The sequence below is a fragment of the Tyto alba genome, unplaced genomic scaffold (genome assembly GCF_018691265.1).
Source record: "Tyto alba isolate M040663 unplaced genomic scaffold, T.alba_DEE_v4.0 Super-Scaffold_7, whole genome shotgun sequence".
NCBI classification, from domain to species: Eukaryota; Metazoa; Chordata; class Aves; order Strigiformes; family Tytonidae; genus Tyto; species Tyto alba.
Window position 1 is genome coordinate 37,669,701 of NW_024881328.1, and position 21,704 is coordinate 37,691,404.

A 21,704-nucleotide genomic window follows, 5' to 3' on the forward strand; every position below is an offset into this window, starting at 1 on the left:
GCAAATGAGCAGGCTGATTCATTGATCTAAAGATGTGTATTTTTATGGTGTGTCACAGATTATACTGAATAATGATCACTGAGGAATAGGGTAGAATGCAAAGCTGAGATGTTGAATAGCCATAGGGAGTACCCCTGGGGACCCGTTGGTGTGAAGAAGATCTGGCACCACTCACATTTGTGTTACGTAAGTAGGATCTAAATTCCACTTCCATTTGCACTTAGGCTTCTCCAGGAGCACTTTGACTTGCTTTAGTCCAGTCAAGTGTAAGCAAAGATAGAAGGAAGGAAGGGAGGGAGGGAGGGAGGGTCACGTGTTCGTGAACCTTGGTGTAAAACCAGGTGTATCATCTCAGTAGTAGAGACACAGAGAAAGTTAATCAGGGAAAGTAACAGTCTATTAGGAGACTACAAAAATGTGATGTGTTATAACAGAAACGTACGCATACACCTTCCATTCAGGCTAGGTGCTCTGCAAAGGAGTGATGGTTAGCTGTACACTTAGCACAGATCATCAGTCACCAAGGCCGTTGTTCTCTACCATTTGTGTGTTATTTCATTTTAACAGTACCTTTGCTTCAGGAAATGTGACTTAAGAGAAGTTAACTTGGCAGTAGGGCCTGAAAAGAGACTGTAAACATCAGGACCTTCAAAAAAGAGAAGAGAAAATCTGAGCTTTTCAAGAGAAATTATGTTAAAATAGGTGAGGTGCTGTAATGTTTTCAAGTCCTTTGAAACCTGAAGCATGGTTTTCTTTCCCCATTTTAGGGGGCAGGGGTGAAGTAAAAGGTAAACTTAGAATTTTCCAGTGGCTGCCCATTACGACTACTCATGATTTTTTATCAGACCACACAAAAGAGCAATCTCCCTTCTGCACTTCAGCTTCTAGCAGCCTACTTCTGCATAAATGCAGATAATCTACCTCCCAACCTTCCTGTTTCTCTACAGGTTTATTTCAGTGGTCATTCAGAGATGAGAGCTACTTTAGAACAAGAGTTCCCAAAAGTTTCTGCTGCAACAAAGACCAAGCCTACAGCCTGGAAAATTAAAATAAAAGAAGGTAAAATCAAAATTTCTTTCTGATTTCTTGTATCTGCATCTGATGTGTAGCTTTTGCTTATGTGTAGCTTCCACAGAAATAATAAAATACAATAAGATATTAATGTTACAATTTGTACCATAGCAAGTTTTTCTAGCTTCACAGAATTCAAGAAGGAAACCATTATAGCTTCTAGTCAGGATCATAAGCCGAATGCAGTAGGAGAATTATTTTTTAGATTAGCTTAGTCAGACAAGGAAGTAGGACCTATTCTTACTGTTTACCATGAAGAGATGCCTTCTGTAAGTAGGGGTTAAGGTGAAGTGGAACATGCATAAGCATAGCATCTCCCTGCAAAAAAAAATAATTTGAGAATACAGTTCCTCTGCATGCCCTTTTCTTGCCTTAGCATATTGCTAATATTGTGTTGTGCTTGCGGGCCTGTGTGTGGGAAGAAGTTCCTCACAGGCAGAGAAGGAAAATTAAGCTATCTGTGCCCTATCTCATTGTATGTCTATAGCTTGATCCATCCAGCCCAGATGTTTCTAGTAACTTCCATCCCACTAACAAGGAGAGATCTAATTTTTATTTCTGTCTAAAAGTACAAATATATTCAGGCAGCTGCTGGCCTGTGTTATTTCTTCAAAATTCTGTCCTGTCCTAGAGAACACAGTTAAACTGAATCTTTGCTATGGAATCCTAAAAGCTTGCATGGATTCAGAAGGCAAAGGACACATTCATAGAGGAGATCAACAGGTATTAAATGCAAGACAGTGTCTCAGGCTCATAAAGTCCCTGAGCCACAAACTGTTGGAGTCTGGGAGTATATTCTGCAGAAGCAGTGATACGTGCTTGTCCTCACACACTTCCTCAGGCCTCCATTCTTTGGCCACAGGATAGAGACAGGATACTGAGCTGAATGGGCTTGTGGTCTGACCAAGTTCTTACGTTTTTATTTTCTTTCTGGTCAAGTGAATAATAAAAATGAGTAAGCATAGCATTATAAAGTTTAAAAATTCCATAAAATCACTTCAAATTTTGATTACATACAGCTTCTGGGTTCAGGGATTTTATCTGTGAACTGTAAGAGAATACAAATTGCAGGTGACAGAGTAAAGCATTGCTAGTCAATAGTGTGGATGGGATAAGTTTGTAATGTGATATTGCACATGTCAGCAAAGCAAGCAATACTGCTAGGATTTATTTTTGCTGTGAGGACTGAGATGGATGTATCTATCAATATTTGGGGGATAGCTGAAAGTATTTGAAAACCAGGGCTTCAAAACCAAGAATAAAACTGATAACTTAAAGGAAGGACATTTCTAGAAAAAGAGGTGACATCGAGAAATATACGCATACGCACACATACACTCAGAAAAAACTAATCATTTTGGGTATGCTACAGAGTCAAAGAATGACCCAGATTGACCTAAACTGTCTCTTAGTGTTTAATATTTTTCTTTTATTCTTCAATAAGCAGACAGACTGAAAGGTCAGGGTCTTAAACTATGTCTTCTCTTTGAGTATTTCAGTAAAGTACAGAATCATTTTGCTTCAGCTCAAAAGTTACTCCTAACTTTATCTTATTTAATCATTACTTTTAAAGTAGCCAAAAGCTTTCATTCTGTTTGCTTATTCAAATAATTGATTAGTTATTTGATTATTTTTATGTGGAATTCATTTTTGCATGTAGACATGTAGACCATAACTGAAGTTCAAGATGATGTAGTAATGATTTCCGATTCACTTTATGAAAAATATGCAATTCCTTTAGACTTAGACTAATGGTAGAAAATTACAAATTTGGAAGTCAATATTGAATACATTTGATGTAATTAATATACTACTTTGATAACATCTTAATTAGGAAGATTTCTTACCTTTGGGACTATCTCATCAAAACAAGTCATGACTGGCATTTCCCTTCCTTCCTTTTCTCCCCATGTGTTTTAACCACACTTTAAAAATCACCAAAAGCTTTCTGAATAACACTGTCCTTGAAAGATATTCATTCAAGTTTGATTGTCAGGACAAATGCCCTAACAAATAGACTGATTAGTATTTAGACTACCAGTTAACGACTTTTTGTGAGCAGCACTAAGCATTCTTGGCTTCACCTTAGTTTTAAATCTTCACAATTTTGTGTAAAATGAAATAGCTGTTTTCTGTCCAAGCCTAAACAATGAGCTTCATTAATTCAAACGGATGAAATTTCTGATGCTACTTTGCTAATGGCATCCCTTGTCTCTGGAACATAATTCAGCAAGTTGAACAAGAGACTATTTCTGACATGAGCTCTACCTATGAAGGGAAGAGATTTTCCTGGATTAGAGATGGTTATTTTTTGTGAGCAGCACATGCTAAATTATTAACAATTTCTTTATCAATGTCACAAAATATTGCAGGTAAAACAAAACCAAAGCCCAACCCTTGAAGATATATGTGTAATGAGTTATACATATAAGCCAAACTTTTTTCAAACATGTTAAAAGGTATTTAGGGGAACATCCTTTTAAAAAAAAAAAAAAAAAAATTAAAACCCCCAAACACTACAACAACAAAAAACTTGAAAATTTTATCACCAAAGAAGAAATATATGTGAAAAGCCCTGAATGCAGTAGAACTAATCTATCTAAGGAGATTCACTATGAATAATTGGTATATATCTTAGAATCAAAGATTTTATCACCTTTTAGACATCCTTAAAATTGTGTTTGTATTATTTCACGTTCTGCTTTATAACTCTTAAAAGTATGACTTAAATTGAAAAACTCTTTAAAAATACACAAACTATTAGTTGTTCCACTAATCTATAGAAGCAAATTCTTTGATATCTAGTTCTCTACTTCAGTGATGGCAATCATGCAGTGTTTCCATAGAGAACAAATCATTAGGAAATAAGGACTTTAGAAGTACTTCTCTTTGTAGTAAAGTTACCATAGTTGGTTTCCACATAAACGAAATTTTCTGCATCGGTTTCAGAGAGCTCAACAAAAGAGGCTATTTGAACAGCAAATGTTAAGATGTAGAGTCATCCTGTCTCTTCTTTGAAGTGATGTAAATTTGAAGTGATGACCACATATAATTTTTATTGTAGCAATCTGAATAACTACTGAACTTTAGTTCTGAGCTGCAGTTATTTGAAGTGTGAGCATTCCTCAGTGTTCACAGCCTTATCCTGTTCTGCTACCCTTCTCCACACATAGGGATTCACACTGCATACCAGAGATGGACTTTTGTCATATCTATCACAGTATTATTTCCATTTCTGGTTTAAGTTGTATATTTATGTGCTGTGTGAAACAACTGTTAACGGTTTTTTGTACCCTCAAACAATTCATATTTCTTTGTCAAATAGAGAAAACATTACAGATGGAAATGTGAAGATAACTGTAGTAGTTTTTCAAACTTACGGGTGTGACAGTTTGGGTGATGCTTGTGGCATCTTTCTCCACACATTTTATCTGTAAAAATCTACAGTTGGACTGTCATATGTAAACAAACTTTTAAAAGGGAACATTTTGACTAGATTTTTACTATAATCAGTATTCAGGATCCCCACTGACTGGTAAACAGTGGAGGGAAAACCCTTCATTCTTTGGGTGTTCCTTGGCTAAATTTTTCCTCCCCCTAAACGTAGGGCAAGTTTAAGGCAGAGGGCTTACTTCTTAGCCTTTACTGGATGGACTGTAAAATCTATTGTATTTAAAGAGGTGTGTGCTATTCCCCTGGACTCTCACGAGAGAAAGCGAGTGGAAGGGAGGAGACAAAGGAACCTCTAAGAAGATATTTTTGTACTTGTATAGCCGTAGCCACATATTAGTCCCTGGTGCTGCCCCATTTAACTAGGACAGAAGGAGCTAAAGAAAGTAGGTCAGAGCGCGTGAGCTGGTACGTGCCTGGCAAAGACACTGAAAAATGTGGGACCATCTTGATGGGTCCTGTTTAACTAGCTGGCATCTGTATTCCATCATGTCAACACACAGCTTCCTGACCATATCCCAGTTTCAAAGAGGACAGAGATCACTCCTTGCGAAGTGATCGCTTGTGATTTATTCTGGTCAGTGGGCAGTTAGCATAGGCTACCTCATCTTTATAATAAAGATTTGTAAGTCTATTAGGCATTCTGCCTCTATTTAGTGGCCTCACAGACGTCTTGGAGATCACTGTTGGTTCTTCTTGGCTCTTCAGGCAGTAAGGAAACTGCAAATAAAATGCCCTTTCTAATATAGGTGGGCTCCAAATCCAGAGCCCTTTCTGGTTTCAGTATTTATCAGGATGTTTTTAAAGCTGATGATGTAACTCCTGCCTAGAAACCTAACTTAAGGTCTACACCCATATCAGTTCAAGACCTTAATTTAGTTAGGTGACTCATTCTGACAGCCCTTTTAAGCTTTGTTTGATAGCCAACCCCCCCCCCCAAAAAAAAAAAAAAAAAACAAAAAAAACGAACAAAACAAACACCTCTTTAATCCATTTGCTCAGTGGTTTCTGCAGGACTTAACTGTAATTCTAACTCTGAAACTACACAATTGGATCTAACCTACCATTTTGATTCCACCTCTGTTCTAAAAGTAATCAGTGCTTCAGGTCAAAACAAGCCAAATCTCCGCCCACTAATACTTTCTAAGCTCGTTCTGTTTAGCCATGCTGGTAGCTCGCACATAACCATTTTTCTTCCTGCTGTCACAAACTTCCACAGTCACCAGGCTGACATTTAATTTGCCAGTTAAGCATCACTGGTTAGTCACGAACCAGGGGCACAGTGAGAAAGCTAGCTCTCAAATGTTGATAACAACCTGCTTCTCTACTGATTAAGGCTCATTCGCATAGTGTTGGACTAGAAGTTCTGGAACAGGCTCATCGTACTTGTCCCTCCAGTATGAGCAGAAGAGCTCATGCATTCTTAAACTGGGAGGTTTCTGCAGCCCATGAGAGACTAGCTGCTATAGTATTCATCATCTGTTTCAAACTGGCTTTGCACACTTCTTTTATGTCTTCCCTATCCAATGTTCATGTTATTTTCTTTTAAGTTCACAGGCCTGGTGTCTCTGAGTGACTGCTGTATGTTGTACGCAACCTCGGCTAGAAGGGCTTAGACGTGCCCAGAGTTGAACAGGGAGCTGGCACACATATGAGCTTGCATGTTAACGAGAGAATAGATTAAAATAATGCCCAAATACCTTTAAAGAGAGGGAAAAAAAAAAAAAAGGAAAACATGGGAAATTGCAGACATGTGGGCTTCGTGAGAGGTTAAATAACGAAAAAAAGTTTGGATTCATCAAGAAAATGATAGATTAAAATATAATGAATCTGTCAGCTTGGTTTAGTGGGGATGATAGGTCCTTTGAGAAGATTAGGAGTCTGTCTGATAAAGTCAACTGTTTGTTCAGTGCTATTTATTATTTTTATAGGTGATCTAAACAGTGGTATACCCTTTGTATGGTAAAGTTATCAGCTTGTGTGCCTTTACATGCAAACTTAACAATGTAATAAATAGTTATGTCTTATCAACAAATAAATACTATGACATGACCCAAATATTTGGGATTATGATGATGATGACCATTTAAAAGTTCTGGTTGATTCAAATAACAGTTTGGCTTTGTGTTTTGAATTGTTTCTACCGGAAAAGGAAATATTGAACAAAATGAGTCTGTTAAAATTGCTTCTTGGCTTCTGTTGGCCAGATGGGCAGAAATCATGCAGTGACATGTACTGGATGACTTGTCGGAAGTGCAGCTCCTGATGGCTGCCATTTCACTGAAACTCCCAGTCATGGAGGTTTAAATAGTCCCCAAATTAGAGGAAGTTAAACCAAGAAAAAAAAAAAAAAAGGCAGACAGAAATGTTAGACGTGTAGCAAAGACTTAGGTGGCAATACAGCCTACTCTGCAGTACTAAATTGTCCAATACATGTTTTAAAGTAGCAATACTAGGAAAGTACAGACAGCATCTACATGCTTCATTGAAGACCAGGTAGACTCAATATATATATGGAGCTACTTGGTGATTATTCTTTTGAAGCTTCTCAAAGAAAATGTTCATTACTGTCTGAAAGCCCCATAATGAATAGTAGAATTAAACCTTGAAGTGAACAGGAAGTTGACTTTAAAAGGACCAGAGCAGAGCTCAAGCCTGATCTGAAGTGCTGCTTGAAACTTGCCTTAAACTCGTACTTTTGGAATAAATTTAGAACGCTGTTTAAATGTTAATCATTAATAAATCATGAAGCAAATAGTAGTTGTGTGTTTTAAAAATAATAGTTAGCCTTATTCTTCCCTTCATTTAATTTTGCCACACCTGTAAGAGCTATGCTGTTACTGACAAAGCTTGTATTTCTACTTTATTGTTGTGCTTGCTGCTAGACTGGTGAACCCAGATTGTACAGTGCAGACGTTTTTATAATCTAATGTGCAGTAAATCTTCCTGATGAAAACCTGTACATATTCCTGCCATTTCTACATAAAATTGCAGCAAAAGTAGTATGACGGCATTGGCTTTACCCTGCCGACATTAAAAGTTATGACAGAACTGTTGACTGCTTAAGTACACGTGTTCACATTAACCAAGTTTGATCTCTGTGACATGTTTTCTGTTTTTGTGACTTCTCCGTTCATATATAGCAGAAATTTCCTAGTTTTTTGGATGTGCTTTCCATGACACCTAACTTTTCAGCTATACTATATCTTCCATCGATACTTCTAATAAGCAGTAAGTGCTTAAAAGCAAGAGGAAAAAAAATGCATGCTTTGTAGTTCCAAACTTGACACCAGTCCTGACACTCGGATTAGCAAGATGCTGCCAATTACGTGATCAGCGGCATCTTGTGTCTGCGTGGGCAGTGACATCTACTGTCACTGAGTTTTGAACTCGCCTTTCATGTCGATCTTGGAGTTGAGATATGGTACACCTTCTTTTCCTAATCAGGTCTTGACACCTCGCAGATACTTTTGCTGAAAAAACCCTCATTTTGTGGAGGGTGGTAAGGGACACACTGTACTTGAAAATATCTGGTCTACTTTGTCAGGCTCTGCTTAAAGGGGAGATTGTATTTCACTTTCATGTATCTGCTTGCATGTTGGAAGAATATTGATAAAAGTCTGTGACTATCCATGTTAGAGTGATAATTCCAATAACCTATTTAGTATTAGGTCTGTATGGCTGAATCGTAGTAAAAATTCCTTGTATCACAAATTCTTGTTTACGGATATTGAATCCCTTCCCTATTCCAATATTCAGAATGTTTTCAAGAAATGCAGCTAGCTCAGCAGCATTTGCATTAAAAAAACTGTAGCAACCAGAGGTGCTCCTTATAATAGGACCTTGTAAACATCTTCATGAATAGTGTAGGAGTTTAAAAACAGGCTACTCTGCCATTACTACAAAGGAGAGAGTCAATCATTTTTCCCCTCTGTGCCTCAGCCTGCTACCTGTGCAGTGTGGAGAGCGACTGCGAGTGCTTTCATGTTGAAAACTACATTAGTAGTTACAGAGAGCTTGAAAGTTCTCCAGCAAGCTCTGTAAACACAAACTTACCAAAATAAAGTGACTTTGACTCCATTGTAATCTGTAGTTTTCTACTAATTCCAGAGCAAGAAAGATGGGGATATTAGATGTTAAATGATGCAGTATGACACCCAAAATCTCCCAACGAACTCTCACGAAGTTGCTATCATGCCACTTGCTTGCTTATATATAAATTACAAATTCTGTGATTGTTAATGTTTGAAACTTCCAGAAGACTCAATATGGCTGAAAAAGAATTGAGTATGGAATTAAAAATTGGCTGCTGGTGTTTTAGCTGTAGATGAGAAACAAAAAAATTGCCCTCAGCAGTAGTATTCGTTCTTATTTTGCAGGGCAATTACATGGGAAACATCTTCATTGCAACTAGAAATGTTTGGTATTTAAAAAAAAATAATAGTGGAAGGAAGATGCTTTCTGTAAAAATATTACTACAGATATTATTTATTAAGTACTTTGAAATCGCATAGCATTTTATGGTTTACAAATTTAAATACCGATTTGAATGTTTCTGATATTTTCCATAGGCTTCCCTAATGAAAGGTTGGGTCTTACCTAATTAATCATTACAACATTGTTGCTAGGTATTCCCGACTCTTGGACAAAAAGCTGAGGCAGAAAATCATTTGATAAAGGCCAAAGAATGAGTCAATAGCAGACCTAAGATTGGAACTCCAAGTTCTCGCTTCCCATTTTCATTCTGAATCATAAATTATCTTGTAACTGCTAAAGTGAAGAAGGAGGTCAGAAAGAATTTAATTACATTTGTGCTTCTTATGTTCATTTCTATGCTTTTTGAAATCTATTACTTTAAAACCGCTGAGGCTGAGATTGTCTGATTCTGATTTCTAATGTGAAAATGCAAACTGAAAATTAAACAGAAATACTAATATGCGGAAAAGGCACAGATGGTGTTGCCATTATATAAAAAAAAAAAAAAATGAGATGAGAAGGTTAATTCTTAAGCCCATCTCCCATTAAGTAGACTGGGGAGCCACGGGCTGCCTCAGTGACCGGCTGCAGGGAGGGAGAGCGCTGGTGGAAGCCCTCGCTGACATCCACAGCTTGGAAATCTCCCTATTCCTTAAAAAAATATGCGTTTATTTCCCGGGGCTTCAAGGGAAAAAAAAAAAAAATAAAATAGCAGCGATATGACTCATCTAATTGGCGAAATATTATTTCTCTGAATTAGCTGTAGGTGGGCCTGGAGCTCAGGGGCGTGGGGAGCGCCTTGTGAGTGGCGGGGGGTTCGCTGGCCCCGCTCCGGGCGGCGCCGGGGTTCCCCCGGGCCCCGTCCCAGCTGTGGCCCTGGGGAAAGTTGGGGTCACCGCCGGTGACAGTTATGCCAGCGTACACTTTTCTGAGCTTCAGGTTTTGATTTCAGCCCATCAAATAAAAAAAAAAAAAAAAGGGTTTTGTTAAAATCCTTGAAGAAAAATTAATGTTCTTCATGGTTTTGAGGTACACCTACGGATTCTGCCTGAGGGGTCTGCTGTTAGGAGGAACAGCCACAGAGAGCAGCCGGCGAGCCCCCCCTCCACCTACGTTTTTTGGGGGTGCGGCTGTGAGGGGGCCGCCGCCCTCACACCGGCCCCGCCCCTGCGGGGTCGGGGCGCCCCGAGCCCGCCCGCAGGGGGCGCCCGAGAGCCGATCCACGTGACCCGCGCCGCGCCGCCGTGGCCACTCCCCGCGGAGGCAGCAGCGAGCGAGGCCGGCGGCGGCGGCGCGGGGGGGGGGGGAGGAAGAGGAGGAGGAAGAGGAGGCAGCAGTAGCGCCGGGCCGGCGGCCGCGCCACGGCGGGGCTGCGAGCGGCAGGGCCCGGGCCGCCTAACGGGGCAGGATGTCGCGGTCGGTGCTGCAGCCGAGCCAGCAGAAGCTGGCGGAGAAGCTCACCATCCTGAACGACCGGGGCGTCGGCATGCTCACCCGGCTCTACAACATCAAGAAGGTGCGGGGGCCCCCGGCGGGGCAGGCGGGAGGAGCGGGGGGGGGGGGGAGGAACCGCCCCGCCGCCGCCGCCGCCGCCGCCGCCATCCCCTCCCGCAGCCGTCGGCTCGCCCGGGCCCCGGTCGCCCCGCCTGCGCGGTTTGCGGCCTAGCTGCGGGGCCCGAGGGAGCGGGGCGGGGAGGCGGCGGGCCTAGGTGCGGGCCCCGGGGCGGTGCGGGGGAGGGGGGGGGCCGGGGCTGCCCGGGCGGCCGCCGCCGCCTCGCTGCCGGGAGGGCGGGTGCTGCGCGGCGGCCGCGGGGGCCTGCAGGCCCGGCTTGGCCCCCGGTGCCGCCCGCGGGCGCTGCCGCCCCGCCGTGCGTGAGTCACGGGAGCCGCGAGTGGGCCGCTCGGGCCGGGCTTTCCCACGCCGAGCTGCGGAACCTGTCGCGCTGCCGGAGGGAAGGGGGCCGGGGTAAAATTAGTAAGTTTTAATTTCAATAAGTTCGAGGCGCGCGGTTGCTTAGCAGCCCCCGGCGTGAGATGGAGCAGATGTTGGAAGCTGGCGTGGGTGGCGGAGCGGCTCCCCGCCCGCCCGAAAGGAACGAAATCGGTGCTCGCATAGGTGAGGCGGTGCGGGAAGCTGCCAGGTCTCGGTGTTGACGGAAAGGACGCGGTTACGCCTCCGTGCGGGGCTCATTTCGCTTCTGGAGGAAACCCTTGTGCTTTCCGAGAGGGAAGAAGGCAGTTCACGGCCATCCCCTGCCCCGGTGCTTCGTGTGTCCCTGCCAGCTTAATTTCCTTAACACGCGATGCGCTGTCTGAACGCATGCGGCTGCTCAGTCCACTTCCAGTAATGATTATTAGTTAGGATTGTATTGCTTTGCCTTGCACGCTGTTATTTCTAAGAAGTTTCTCTTGTTTCAAAGAAAATACTAGCTATTACATTCAAGTAACAAGTACACCTTTGCAGGTTTTAGCATGTTAAAATTTCTGTGCCATTTGTGTGCTGGGTTCAGCTGGCCTGCACTACAGCAATAGCAGAGGAAGTTGGAGAGTTTTAGGTGCATACTTGATCGCTCTAAACTTCTGAACCCGGGTTTCTGTCAGGAGTGATCCTGCCTAACAGATATTAGCTAAAGGATGTGTCTTGTCAAATTGGTTTGCTCATGTGGGAGACACATACTCCAAAAGTAGTAAGGGCTACTTGGTTATACGAAGTACAATGTTGATTCTAGTTAAGGTCGTGTATCCAAGAAAAAAAAAAAAAAAAAAAAAAAGGAATGAATGAAGTATTCAGAAGTCAGTGCTGATCCAAAGCAATGTCAGTAGTTGATGTGCACTTGAGTGTTTCTACAAATATTCACTGACATAAAGAAAGCAGTCTAACTAACTTATTGCGAATTCCTATCTTTCAGAAATAGAAGTGAGGTTCCTTTTAGCTTGCAGTTTTGTACATTGGAAAATTGCTTCAGCTTAATAATTGTAACAATATAATCATGCTTTTAACACAAACCAGGATTTCCCTATTCTGGGGGAAGTCATTTGCGTGTGCTTTTGTTAAGCTGTGAGAGAAACTTACCAGGGGAAAAAATAGGCTGGGGGAATTTTGCCTGAGCATATCTGTGCTTTGGGGGGGAGAAGGCAGGAAACAAGACAGGAGAAATTAAACCTCATCTTGTCATACAGCTATGTCTTAACCATTGTGAGTGCGGACTCTGTTTTCCTTACCACTGTTCTGATGTGGGGACACTTACTCATGTGAAGCGGTACGGTGCCTACAGACGCGTTTCTGCTGGCATGTTTAGATGGCAGAGTCCTGAGCATGTTTGCACATATGGTGGTAGCTTCTGCCGTTACGTTACTCGTGGTAGTGAAGTGATGGAAGTGGATAGGTTCTCAGTAGGGGAGTGTCAGCACTGGAGGTGACAGCAGTTTTTCCTGCAAATGCCATGAACTGAGTCCAAAATTGTGTTGGTCTTGCCTGCGGGGAGAGAGGAGGCATGACCAAATGGCTGGATTTATTGTGTGACGTATAGTTTTGCAAATCTGGAGATGTCCCCGACACAACTCTGTGTATTCATGTAGTAATTTGTGATGTAACGTACATAGTTGTTTTCTTCTGCTGTAGTCGCTACTGCTTGACAGAGATTCCTGGCTAGCTCTGATGGTTAGCTCCTGAAGTCTCCGGATTGATTACTGGTTTTTATTGTGGATCTCTCTTCAGCCCAGCTGCAGCATAGCTGGCTGCTTGAAACATTTTTTTTTTTTTTTTAAAATGCTCTCTGCCTCTCTGAAAACAGTCGATTCCAAAACTGCTGTTTAAGATTCTCATAGCTTCCTCCATTGAAGATGATGTCGAAACTCCAATTACTAGAGATAACCACACAATATGTGGTATTGCGGTTAAAGGAAATGGTTAAGACTTTTTTTAATAAGAGGAAGTGAGAGCTGAAGTATTCATAGCTGCCTTACAGATTGCAGTAGATGCTGTCTAGGGAGTGGAGATTTGAAAGGATTAAGAATTTTCTCGACTGTTAGAAACGAAGCAGGAGAATTTAACTTCCTGAGGAATTGCACAAGTTGTTAAAAGCATTTAGAAACTTGGTGTTTATACTTCATCTGCCTGTATAAATTTCAGTTTTGATGTTGTGCTAACAGTTGTTAATTGTTCATTCTTTACTGACATGAGGTGCTGTTATAGTCTTCTGAAATAATGTAAAGTTTATTTTTTAAGAGAGTTTCTGAATGCATGGGGGTTTTGCCTCCTGAGAGTGACATGTAAAATATGAGAAGTGGAGTTACTGAGGTAATAGTGGATGATGAGACAAAATACACATTTGATCTGTATGGAGGTGGGCTTTTTCTTGATGATGTTATTTTGAAGGATGACCCTTTGTTTGACACTTCCAGCTATCTTTTGTACTGGGACCAGTATTAGTCCTGAACTTGGAAATCTCACCACTGCAGTTTCTTTCCTGGTTTGTTGCTTCTATTTTTTAAGAATATATCCTCAGTTATCAAGGCTAGCAATTGTATTATTGTTTTCCATTTAAGTCTTCTGTCATTACTTGCCTACAACTAAACCTCTATAAATCAAAGGCGGCAGGGGTGTTTCTCATGCCATCCTGGCTCAGGTGAAGCTTGGATTTCGTGGTTGCTGTTCAGAGCAGACAGACTGTGTTGGTAAGCTTTGTGTAATGCTGACAGTACTGTCAAATTAGTGTATTGTTCGAGAGTGGTGGCAGAGAAGTAATCTTGTTTTCTGTGGGCCTGTCCCTTGTTTGTTTATAAAGCCCTTGGATTCCAGGAAGTATTTACAATAAGACGTTTCATCTTAAAATACCCAAAGTATAGATCTAGCCAAGAGCAAATCAAGAGAGTGTGATTTTGATGAATGTCAAAGCAGTGCTACTGTCAACAGAACTGCTAGAGATAAAAGTTAAGGTTTTGAGTTATTTAGAGTATATATATTATTCAGATGTGATGAGTCTGTTCTTTAGCTTTAATTGCTTTGCTAGCAATGCTCTGTTGTTCTTCATGGTACAGGTTTTACATTTGTGTCCAAAACTTTTTCTTAAAATGTTGTTAACAAAACAAATTATTTTGTCTTTCACAACTCTCATAATTACATAGTATCTGAAAAATGAGAATCTTAAACCAATTCTTAGATATGAACTGCATAACCAAACTGAAGTCATAGATAAAGAACAGAATAAATATTTGCGGGGGCCTTAGCTGATTTGATCTTTACTTTTCCAAATGAAAAACATGGTCCCAATCCTATTGTGAGCACCACATAGCTTAGTATTAAGACAGATTTGAAATCATTTAGCAAGTGATTAATTGCCAGTTAGTTCTTCAAAGATGCAATAGTGGGAATATTGGATTTTTACTTGTGTTGAGGTTGTTACTTTTTAGCCATTTTAAAGACTCAGTACTTCTCCTCCCCCTTCCCCCCCCCCCCTATTTATTTTATCTTCTGCAGCAGTTAAAATACATATTCTTTTCAAAAGAGTAGCAAGAGAAGGCATATGCTGTGAGGAAAGGCGGAGGACTGCATCAAATCTTCTGTGGTAAAACAGCGACAAGTTGACCAGATCAGCCAAGGCTGACTAAAGGTCAAATCTTACTTCACCAGCCTTTTATGCTGCTTGTGAGATTGGGGTGAAGAAAAAGATCCCAAAGGCTCCCAAACTGGACTGGAGAGGACTTGGCAAAGCCTAATCATTGCAGGGGATACTTGTAAAAGCCAGATGATTGTTTGATTACTAGAACCAGTCAATAAAGTGTACTGTTTTGCTCAGGCACCAGAGGGGTTCTTCAGGAAAAAGTAGGAGAGGTTTTAGGTGGCTGTCAGAACACGGAGAAGTTCCCAATCTGCAGAGCTCTAAGTTTGGAAGGGTGTAAGATTAGCTCATGCTTTTGATACTGAGCTCTGGGCTGGAATGCAGAGCTTTGAGGTGAGAGGAAAGGCTCACAAGTAATCTAGTTTTGAATTGTAAGGTTGGTATTGGAGAGAACAGATAATGTCTTCAGATCATCAGGAAGTGTCTTAGGGTGGGACAGTATTGCTTCCAGTGCTTGGTGGATGTCAGCAGTTCTTTAAAGGTGAAGATGACAGTATATGTCCGTCTGTTTGTGTCTGTGATCTTGGAGGAATAGCTCAGGATGCTGTCGGGCTGATAAGAAGAGGAAGCCTCAGACAAACTCACAGTCAGTGCTGGCAATAAAAAAAAAAAAAAATAAAAAATCCTTTGCTCAGGAAGCAAACACAAACTGATGATACCGCATCATATATATATATATTTTTTTTTTTTAACTCAGAAAAGGAACTAACCTTGTAAAAAAATAATAATACTTTCTAATACAATATAAAAATATCCCATGATACCTTCTAAAATCCACGGAGAGAAATCCAGGTGGATGTATTGTTTTGCATCAAGTGTAGATGCCCAGAATTATCTTGCATTGCTTTTTTGTTTACAAATATGAATTACCTGCCCACCTTAACTACTGTTTGTTTGCCCTACCGCGTGTTGACACAAAACCAAATCCAGTTTTAGTTGCAAGAGATTTGTAAGATTGTGTGCAGAGGAGATAGAGCTAAAAAGTCTTAACAGTTTCCATTTTAGATTCAGAATAGGTGGGGCATTCCCATTGCCATGCTTTCTGCCAGTAAGATGCTACTTCGTAAATTACATTTAGGGGAAGTTTGGTGGCAGTGAAACTTCTTTTTGTTATTTTTTTTCCTTTGTGTTTCACCTGTCCCATATTTGATTAATAGAACCAAGTGCTTACTTAGGTGCTACAAACACAAGAGGACAATGTGAATTTATCACCGTACAGGTGATGTCAAACCAAGCGTATTTCTTTCATCTGTGAGGTGACAGGTCACTTTGGTGTGGGCAGCTTACTAGATATGTTGCACATTGACCTCAGCAAGGCTGCTGACATAACCTCATCTGATTGTTCTCATGAACAATCTAAGGAAGTGCAGTCTGGGTGAAATTGTAATGATGAAAGCAGATGGATAACCATATTAGGGAACAGCTACAGAGATCTCATTGTCAGGCTGCAGTTCAGCAGGGTCTCGTTGGGGTGTGTCTTACCTCTGGTTCCAGTCACTCTTTGCACATTAACAAGCTAGATGATGAATACAGTGTGCTTAATAAATTTGTAGGTTGGAGACTGGGGAGAGCTACAGAAATAATGAAGAACCTAATTGGAACTTAGCTTGAGTTTAACAAACTGTAGGTGTGGTCTAACAAACTTGGAGGTGGCTGAGCAAGTATTGGATTGTAAGCTATTCTGTGCCTAGTGAAATTTGAAGTACAGAAAGAAAAGTAATGAGATAACAAGTCTGCAGAAGATAACCAGGAAAGGTTAGGATCGTGCCAGGGCAAACATCATACAACTGAGTTTCACTGCAAGAAATCAGGGAGAACGTGAGGTTTTATAAATACGTGAGCAAGGTTGTCTGAAGGCAACAACAGTAATCCTCCTGCTCTATATGGCATATGTTGAGACTCTTCTGAAATGTATCTGATTTGACACACTTTTGAAGGAAGATATGGGTAAAATAGACAAAGTCCAGAACAGAGTAGTAAAAGACTAGTGGTGCAGAAAATTTCACCCAATAAGAAAATGGGAAGATTGTTTTGAAGTAAATTAACAGGTGGTACAAGTTTTTAAGTATTTAGGACTGCTGTAGAGAAAAGGGGAATAGTTTGTGCAATTCAGTGTGGCCAGAGAGTTGAAGTGGTGGATTAAATTGTAGCGAGAAATGTTCCATTTAGATCTTGGAACCTTCCAGTGAAAAAGATGGTTAAATATTGCACAAGACTGTGAGAATGTTTTTGAATGTAGCCTGTTGGAGACAGCTAAGTAAAGATTTGGCAGGCATCTTTCAGGGGCAGCATAGATACAGTTGATCCCGCTTTGGAACAGGAGAGTAGGGTAGGTAATTTCTTGAGGTCCTTTCTAGCCTTTTCTTCTGATTTCACATGAGTTTACATTTTAATGGATTGGATCTCTGTGTAGAGATACATTAGGATTTAAAATAAAGTATGTACTTTGGGGTTCAAGACACCAAATAATGAATAATGGTGGGGAAGACATCTTCCTTAGCTCTAGGAAACAGTGATCTGACTTTTAACGCCTTTAATTGTAATTTTGAATTAATAGGAAAGTGCATTATCTTTAAAACTTTTGAACTTTAGTGCATGAAAAGTGCAGTAGCTGTTAAATTTATAATAATTTTGAGCCATATTTTGGGTATGTCCAAGGCCTGTAGAGGCTGTCTAAAAATTAGTTAATTGGAGACTTTCTTCTGATGACAGATCCTGGCAGGATCATGGGAACAATACAATTCTGCTTGAATCTATTAGCATAGTTTATATATCAAAGTACACGGGTACCTTTTGTACAAGTATCATTTATGTAACAGCAAACATCAGTAATGTAATTGACTTACTACAAGATTACCGGAGTGATACTGGTGTAGGACAGTTACATTTTAGCCACCGAAAGTATTAAGCTATAATCATTTGTCCATGTGTGACCGACTGATTCTTGCATCTGCTTGCAAAGCTGTTAAGAGGGACAAGGCTTCATTCACAAAGCTTAGCTGGGGCCAGGCTGCTTAATAATGAACTTAGGCTTCCACAAAACCTGAAACACAGCAAAGCAGTTGTGGTAGCCATGGTAAGAGATGTTAAGGAAAATGTAGTGTAAACTGTTTCCTTATGTATTTGCCTTTCAGAATAGCTGTTTATTGATTATTCAACTCTCAGTAGTTTTGCTTTTTCAAAATTAGAGGTTGTCCCTTGGTAATCTCATTATTTTAAATGCAGGACAGAAACAAAGAATAAATAGTTTGTTTTATCCTTCAGAAATCTAGAGTTAATGATGAACCTGTTTCTTTGAATGTTTGTTTGCCACGTATTATTTAGTATAATTTATAGGATGCATAGCTGCAAACCAGGCATTCAAACTTATAGATACATTTTAGGGGTCAAGTCTTTAATGCCAGCAGCTACTGTAAAGGAATAAGAACAGTTTTACTGTGTATGCTCTTCTTGCAAGTCAGGAGGATGTGCTGTAGTAAACTAAATGGTATGTACAGGAGCCTTCCTCATTGTTTTAATATGAGAAATCTTAGTGCACTTCCATTTACTAATGAAAGTTGCTAACTCGGGGAATGGCATATTTTTTTTGCTGTCATGGAAATTCCATCAATTTGCTGGTTAAATTCACAAAGGTTTTTTTAGTGCAGATTCATTTGTAAATGAAACTTAAAGGTGAGGTGATTTGTTGACTAAGATCGTTTTAGTATATGTTGTCACAGTCCAGTGGAACTGTGCTCAGCAGTGTTTTATCTCAAGTCCCCAGTAACAGTAAATCAAGATCTGAAATAATAATAATAAAAAAGTTGAATTGCTGCAAAATATGTCTTGTTTTATGATCATCTGCTGATGTGGGAGGTTTGGGGGATGAAAATAGGGAATTATTGATTCAAATGGCCCCGTTTCTCTTTTATTGGGAAACAGCCCTGCTAATAATTCGGAATAGGTTGAGTTTAGCAACAAAAAGAGGATATGAAAGTTATTTCAATAATACAGTAACATATTTAGGCTTTTTGGTTGTTTTAATCATCATACACCATGGAACTCAGGTAGTATTTCCCAATGTTTTAACTCAGGGACACATGACAGGTTTATGTAAAAGGTAAGAGTGAAGTTTAGGCATTCTAAATGCAAGCATGCACCCTACTGTGCTGTGGTGCTGACTTTTGACAGTGGTGATACCTGAACATAAACTTCCCTTCATTCATGTCACATCAGCTGGATAAATGTAGTAACTTTGTTGATAGGTGTTTTTTTGTTCTCCACCAACATCTTCTGCCATCAAGTAGGAAGTAAAATGTTATAGCTGTAACTGTACAGGGGCAAAAGGTCTTTTTGCTGCATCTTTTAATGTTGGTGTATTCTGGGCCAAAGGCAGTCATACTGGGTTCTGTGTTCTCCTTTAGAGGCTACTTATCTTAAATGTAGACCTTGAGCAGGTTTTTGTTGTTGAATATTTTCTTGTTGACTGCTTCTGAATGAGTACAACCTAGAAAGTGAAGCCATGTAGTATTCTTTGTTTTCAAAGTGAAAATAGTATAGGAGAAGCTAATAGCATCAAGCGAAGAGTAGAGTCTGAATTTTGTTTAATAATAATAATAATAATCTAGTTATCTAGATTATTAGGGTAGGTAGGAGAATGCTGCTTTAATTCATATTTATGTAAAACGTCTGGCATAGTGAAGCATCTCTAAACAGTACATGTAGTGTGATTGCTCTGAAGTTTGATGACCTGTGCGTATGATGGCAGATGAGCATTCTGAATAATTAAATCTCTTAGCTATAGAACTCATACTGTTTGGATTCACAGAATCAGATCAGGAAAATATGTTCACTTAGTTGAGAGCTTATCGTAGCAGGGTACCATTCTAAAGTGCTGTGGAAAGAAATGCTGTGTAACTTGATGGAAATCCAGTGCCCAAGTCCTTTTTATTTTATTATTTTTTTAATTACTTAGATTAGTCTCTAACGGTAGCTTTACATCATCTTTTTACAGCATAACTGCCTGACAGCTGTTTATTAATGTACAAAGGAATTTAGAGATGACTGCTGGGAGATTCTTTCAGTATAATATTTCAGGGCTGAAGCAGCTGGAATCCCATGGCTTCAGAGCTGTATTCCATGAATGCTGCACTAGCAAGAACATTTTTAATTCTTGAATTTCTTTTTAATGCTCAAAAAATGTAGCCATTCAGTGTTTTTTTTTTAAAAGATAAGAAATGAATAAAGGTTATTGCAGCCCGCTTAGAAGGAGGAAGTGGTATCTGGGGCTGATTGAGAAAGGGCTGCTGCATTTGGCTAATTCTCAAAATTCTATTTGAATGCTAGAGGGCTGTATATGGCAAAGTGATCTTTGTATGTTGTACCATGATGTTCCTGCCTGCTGCAGGGCTGACAGGGGATTTTGTATTGACTAATACAGCTACTAAAAGCAAAAGCTACCTTTCTTATCTATATTCTAGGACCATCACCCTCAATGTCTTTGTTCTCACCACAATGCAAAGTTGTGGTTCTGTGTCTTACCATGCTTTCACACTTGTGCAAAAGTGCTAGGATTGGGGTTTGTATTTTCATTCTTTCATGTTTTCTAGAGTAAACCGTAGTGAGCTTGAGCTTGATAGGTCTGTCTGCAGTTTTAGGAGCAGTTAGCTTATGTAGACCGTTTTACATGTGATGCTGAATGCAGATAACAGTATGGATGAAAACTGTATTGATGCACCAGCAGCTAGTAATCAAATAATACCAGTTGTTAGAGAGGAGCTGAGCTGCTGTGGAATACGAGAGGCGGAAGGGAAGGGCACTGACCCACTTATTTTGTGATGTCTGTTGTCTTCTTTCTATTCAGCCCATGTAGGTAGGCTTGGACAGCTTTTTAGAAGCTGGAATTCTGAGAGGTAGAAAGGATACCTTTAACCTTTTATATCTTGCAGCAATTTTCTTTCTTATCTATGGATCAGTCTTGTGTAGTTTATTATAGGAAGAATTACAGTTGCTGTATGTGTGATGTTAGCAAACAAACAGTGGGAAGGAGCAAAGCTCTCTTGCATATTCAGATATATTGGGTGGATTGGCAGTTAGACCAAGGATAATACTTGTCATCTCTGGGAACTGAGTTCCTGAAGCAGTGTGAGGATGTGCCTGTTAGTGTGTTTTCATGTCTGTTTCTGTGTGAATGGTCTGTGTGTAAGGGCCTGGGTAGAACATAATTTTTAGTAAACGTTTCGGAGAGCTGATTTACAGGAGGAAAAACATCTGTTGCTAGGAAAACTAAGGAGTGTACATGGAAGTAGCGTTTGAATTCAGAGCGAAAAATTTAGGAAGTAAACAGTGTCAGATTTCCTGTTTCCTATATAACAGCAACCATACTGGAATTTAACAGGCCACAAATGTATGTTGTCTATTCAGCTATTTTCTTAGTTTGTAATCTTTCTTTTAGAAGAGAAAGTTATATAACGTGTGACAAGGACAGCAAATTGAAATAATCTGACATAGATTCTGACAAATACATGACATCTAGTTAAAGCTTCATAAATTTGAAGTGTGCATAGTTTCATTTTTTAATACCTATTTACAGTATAATTTTTACTTTTGAAATTGTGTAAAGACTTTAAAGTGTGTACAGAATAGATCTGTGGCACATGTTTGCTGCTGTAAGAATATTGAAGCAGCTGTTGAATATCTAAATGATACTGTGGATGTTGCTGAATTTATTTTCTTTCTAAGTTATTCTTGTAGTATTATAGGTATGATATTTTAATAAAATTTAGTATTTTTGTGGAAAAATAAACAAATGTGAGACTTTTGGTATTAGAGTAGTATGTTAGCATACATCATGATGGTCATGTACTGCCAGTAGGAGTTTTAGAAACTTAAAATAATGACTCTTTTGTTTTTTTTTTCTTGGCTACCGTTTCTTTTTCAGGTATGTAAACCTTCACTGAGTTTCTCTCTCTCCTTTTTTCCCCTGTAGTTGCATGTGTTGTTTGTTAACTCCTTTTTTTTCTCTCCCTACCTGAATTTAGAAATACTATTAGAAGTTACATGTCTCGTGATATACTCAGCACTTTGCACAATAGTAAAATTCTAATA

The 21,704-nt window shown here is 39.9% G+C and overlaps 1 protein-coding gene across 6 annotated transcripts in view; it reads left to right on the plus strand.

The window, feature by feature from the left end:
* The window catches only part of NCKAP1 (NCK associated protein 1), a 77,416-nt gene that overhangs the window by 4,764 nt on the left and 50,948 nt on the right, over positions 1–21,704 (plus strand). For 4 of the 6 annotated variants that reach the window (XM_042808515.1, XM_042808516.1, XM_042808517.1 and 1 more), the window contains exon 1: positions 10,296–10,513. In XM_042808515.1, coding sequence (XP_042664449.1) covers positions 10,406–10,513 — 108 coding nt within the window. In that variant the 5' untranslated portion in view covers positions 10,296–10,405. Of the gene's footprint in view, positions 1–947; positions 1,060–10,295; positions 10,514–11,094; positions 11,114–21,704 lie in introns of those variants that run through there. The other 2 variants (XM_042808519.1, XM_042808521.1) reach the window with 2 other exon arrangements.